General features: G+C 37.1%; 1 protein-coding gene across 2 annotated transcripts; it reads right to left on the bottom strand.

Moving 5' to 3' along the window:
• Positions 1 to 2,225: 2,225 nt before the first annotated feature.
• On the bottom strand, positions 2,226 to 2,762 carry LOC102849831 (DAZ-associated protein 2-like). Of its 2 annotated transcripts, XM_006883121.1 has the most exons (2): positions 2,580 to 2,729; positions 2,226 to 2,501 (listed from the first exon to the last, which is right to left on the bottom strand). In XM_006883121.1, the coding sequence occupies exons 1-2, from the start codon at positions 2,727 to 2,729 to the stop codon at positions 2,226 to 2,228; spliced, it is 426 nt and encodes a 141-aa protein (XP_006883183.1). The 2 variants fall into 2 exon arrangements, with proteins under 2 accessions (XP_006883183.1, XP_006883184.1); XM_006883122.1 differs by having other exon boundaries at positions 2,226 to 2,762.
• Between the last annotated feature and the right edge of the window lie 2,216 nt (positions 2,763 to 4,978).

Here is a 4,978-nt window from a genome sequence, read left to right as displayed (position 1 = left end):
TTGGTCATCTTGAAAGCAAACATTTTTTTTTTATTTATTCTGCTTCATTTACAATTTTTATTTTATTATTTTAATGTCTTTATATAACTTTCTACTTTCAGACAAATATGAATGACACCTTCTCAACTTGAGGGCCTCCTGTGAAAGAAGTGAGCACTCACAGGTTTGAGTACAAGCTGTGGTCCCTTAGGAAGCACTGTGTACCCGCTGCACAGAGGTACATAGCTGAGTCTCCGAGCTTGGCAGCTGGGATGTGCAGGGAGAGATGCTTGGCTGTCGTATTCAATAGAACAATGAATCCTTGTCCTTCATTTTGGTTCACATTTGAACGGATGTCTATAATGAGCTGTGGACCTTTTCCAGGTTGTTGCTTATACCAAGAAAAGTAATACGAGCCGCTGTCTGAGTAAGTGTAGTTGATAACTGAACCACTTCCTTCCAGGACATTCAGAATAGAAGGATACTGCTCCACATTCTCTCCAAAGCACAGCCCTGTACAAGAAGAAAAAGTTAGAGGAGAAGAGCTGCCAGGTCATAGGATAATGAATTTTTCTTTTTCTACAGTAATTACTGGAAACATGAATAAAGCCAGTCTCCATTTGTTTCCACAAAAGCTTTAACTCACAGTCCAGCTGTAGCCACAGGAACATGAACAAAGCATGAAAAGATGTCTTCATTGTTCCCTACAACAGATAACCACTGTAGACCTGAAATCTTCAGCCAATAGAGCGACTTCTGTTATCAGGTTGTCCTTTCTTTTCTATAACAATCAGAGTGGTTTTTCACATTGACTAACCAGCCAATAAGAAAAAGGCTCTACTTCTGCTGTGATTCTATTCATTCAGAAGGCACCAAAATGAGCCTTCAGAAGAGGTGTACTGCCATCTTCTGGTCATATCTAAAACAACTGAACCAGATATTTAAACACGAGTCTGTATCGCTGGGTTTACTTTACCAGGAACACAAGTACATAAAAAAAAAACAAACAGTAGGGCAGGTGAATTAGGTCTTACATCAAAGATTACATATACTTTAATAAACAATGAATTGTCTCTCTGCATGCTGCTTAGTCATTGTTCATGGTTTCAAAGAGGTGAATGCTGTACCAGTGTTTGTTCATTGATACTTATTCATTAATTTGTGAAAATTAATATGTGAAATAAAAAAAATCATGATTCACTCTCCTTAAAAAAAGAACAATATCTTCTCTCCTCAACTAAATCTACTATTCTGTTTTAGTTGTCACAGGCAGGAAGAGGGAAGAGAAGCCTCTTTCTAAATATAACATCCAAGTCAAAGATCAAAATGAAGACCTACACAATATTTCCAATGCATGTTATCTTAGACTCTCCTTTTTATGGGTTGGACCTTGCTATTCATTGAATTGAATAGACCACATGACAAACTATGAGTAAAAATTGACTTGATGGCAATGGTGTAAGAACAACATGAACATATAATTGTAAAAATAAAAAATTGGGTGAATTCTATGTATAACAACTAATAATGCATTAGTAAAATGATATCTTATGATTACTCAAAGGATTTTATGGGCTAGTTTACACAAAATTAATATATTAAATGACAAAAATGTATGCTTTTAGCAACTTCATTTTCTTTTTTTTTTTGAGGTGTAATGCAACTTCATGACTTTATTCAAATCTTCAAAATAGCCTTTATTCTACATTTTTAGTATAAAAAAATCCACAAGTTAAGTGCACCACAGTGTAGAGAGAGACATACAACGCTGAACTTCCATAACAGTCAATGGTACAGTCAAACATCACATGTACAGAACACAAATTTAGATGAACTGAAATGATAAAATAAAATCCAATTTCAGAAAACAAAAATCAAAATATTAAGGATCCCTGAAATATTCTTCACCCTAATAAGACTTCACTGGACTCAAGTCATTTTGTAGTGAGGCATTCACAATATGACCCCATTAACCCAGCTGAGCAATTCTTGGGAGCCACCTAGAAGTGGATTCATCAGACACTGACAGTATGTGGTAACGAAATTTTTTTTATCTCAAAAGTTCCCTAACGTCATGAGGATTTTCAAATGTAACCTATTCCTCACCCCTCTTATTTTAAACAAACTGCTGTTTATAGTACAGTTTTCATTGATAATCCTTTGTTTAAGCATGCGCTCATGGTTTTTCTGGCACCAAAGGAAATTTGGGTTTGGTTCCTGTATGCAGAGGTAACCTGAGGGGGTTCTCAGATGGTGTAGCCACCATCTGAGCCACCCACGAAGAAGTTTCCCTTCCGCTGAGTTACAAGGACGTTGGCTCCCTGCATAACTGCAAGCTGAGCTGCATTGGGAGGGCGTCCAGGAGGTGGAGGAGGGATGTTACCAGCAGTAGCTCCAGCTCCAAACCTGGCACCTGCATCATACCCTCCTTCCACCAGCACTGCTGAACCGGGCGGGTAAATGGGACCAACTGGATAATAAGCTATTGGGATTGTAGAACCTAAAGGCCCAACGGCCACAGACTGTGCCATGGGAAGATACAGTGAGGCGCCAGGAAACGCAGCTGACATGGTAGGGACTGTGGCAGCCCCTGGGTGCACAAAGCTCGAACGATAGAGCTCAGAGTAAGCAGGTGGAGCATCAGTATAAGGTGGAGCCTGAGGAAGATGCAAGGTCTGAGGATACACTGGATTCCCAGGAGTCTGCACTGGGTAGGTTGGCTGTGTTGGATATTGACCTTTGCTGTTCATGGTGGCTTTAGGTCCCGTTCGGGTCGGCGTCGCGGACGGTTGCAGCAACTTCATTTTCAATCAATGTAACTATAAGCAATGTTGATTGTTATTGGTTACTGCCATATCTCAAACAAAACTTTAAATATTGTTTTGAGGAAAATACATCTTCTGATTTAACAGATGTATGTCTTGCTCTTAAGAGAATTCTGTAGACTAAGATAACCTTGATATAAATTTCTAATGAAATATTTTAAATAATAAGTTTTAGGAACTCTAGGACAATTTTTTTCTAATGAGTAATTTTTTTTGAAACAATTTAACGATTTATATAAGTCAGTGCCATGTAAGTCTTAGTCTAATTTTAAAAGCAAATTTGCATGTTGTTGTTAGGGACACATAGTAAGCTCCAACTTAAAAGAACCCTGTGTAAAACAGAGGTGATCCAATTCCTTGACATAGTCATAGCCCCTGCTATGCATCCATTGTAGCAGACACTACATCAACCAATCAAAGATTATACCTTCAGTATGGATTACACCTCAGCATTAATAAAACAAAAGTCATTAAATACCAAATATGATAGATTTATTTAAAGACTGGCTTCTCCTGACAACATGCTCAAAGTATGTGAGAAATCTCACCAACCTTGTCTGTAAGAAGTACTCTGGTGACAAGTTATCAGAGACAAAGTTGCTAATTCTTCCAAAAATCAGTGATGTATTTGATATTTTTCATTATCATCATACTTCAAAGATGGCAATTATTCTTAATTCTTCCTTATTGGCTGCACAACTCTCACATGCATGTGAAACAATTAAAAATGCAAGGCTTTGATCATGTACACATTAGTCTTTGAACAGAGATTCTAGCTCTTTATCATTTTAAAGGGGTCCTTGACAGTCGATTTGCACGAGGTAATACATCAGGTGGTATCTTGATAGCTGCCTTAGGTGTATTAATCATGTACCTAAGTAAAATTAAATCACTGGCAACTTCAAATTTTTCTCCATTTAAGCATGATGTTGTTTATAGATTCAGATTTTATGACTTTTGTTTTATTAATGCTGAGGTGTGATCCATATTGAAGTATAGTCTTTGATCTTCCTCAATAAGTGCTTTAAGTTCTCTTCACTTTAAAAAAGTGAAGTCATGTCATTTGCACAATGTTTGATGAGTTTCCACAAATCCTAATAATACCTTCTTTCTCATATAGTCCAGCTTCTCAGTTTATTTACTTAGTGTATAGATGGAATAGGTATAGAGAAAGAACACAAGCATTTCATATGCAAATCTTTTCTGATTTTAAGCCTGGCAGTATCTCCTTGTCTGCTTCTTATTCTATATATAGATCCCACATGCACATAATTAAGTATTCTTTAATTCTTTTTCTTCTCAGTGTTACTCATAATTTATGATCCACACAACTGAATGCCTTTGCATAGTCAATAAAGCACAAATAAATCACTTTCTGATATAGTGGGACTTTAGTATTTCTTCTGACATTTTCAATAACATGTGGAATTATAAGCTATTTAAAATGGCTTCATTATTTGTATGTAATTCTGAATAATTGCTAGGCATGTTATTACTATATCATCAGTTACAAAGAAAATTAATTCCAAAATTACTATCTTTGTTAATAATTGGGGTGTTTTTTTTCAAAATGTTGCATGAAAATGGTGTTTTCTCCTTAAGATACTATTGTTTGGTGTTTTCCTCTAGTGGTTTGGTCCATAGGAAGTTGTGCTGCTAACTCAAAGGCAGCATCTGCTTGCTGGTTCAAATCCACCAGCAGTTCTCAGGGAGAAAGATAATCAATCTCTTCCTGTGTGATTTACAGCCTCTGAAATCTCCAGTGGAAGATCTCTTATTAGTTGGTTCCAACTAGATGACATAGTTTATTATTTCTGGTCTAATGGCATTATAGAAAAGGTATGGAGACAGAATGCATCCCTGATACACTCCATTCCCAATTTTGGCAGCATCAGGATGGATGGTGAAGAGATTGAGATTGTTCAAAGCTTCAGTTTGCTTGGCTCCACAGTCAACACTCTTGGTACCAGTAGCCAGGAAATTAGAAGACGTATTGCGATGGGAAAGTCTGCTGTTAGGGACCTCTCCAAAGTACTGAAGAGGAATGGTGTCTCTTTGGAGACTAAGGTGCATCTGATACAGGCCATGGTCTTTGCTATCACTTGTTATGTATCAGAGAGTTGGACAATGACTTAGGATGATAGAAGGAGAATTGATGTCTTTGAGCTGTGGTG

Source organism: Elephantulus edwardii, unplaced genomic scaffold (assembly GCF_000299155.1).
Source record: "Elephantulus edwardii isolate Elephantulus edwardi_28Jun2011 unplaced genomic scaffold, EleEdw1.0 scaffold00026, whole genome shotgun sequence".
Classification (NCBI taxonomy): domain Eukaryota; kingdom Metazoa; phylum Chordata; class Mammalia; order Macroscelidea; family Macroscelididae; genus Elephantulus; species Elephantulus edwardii.
This window is presented reverse-complemented; position numbering and strand designations above follow the sequence as displayed.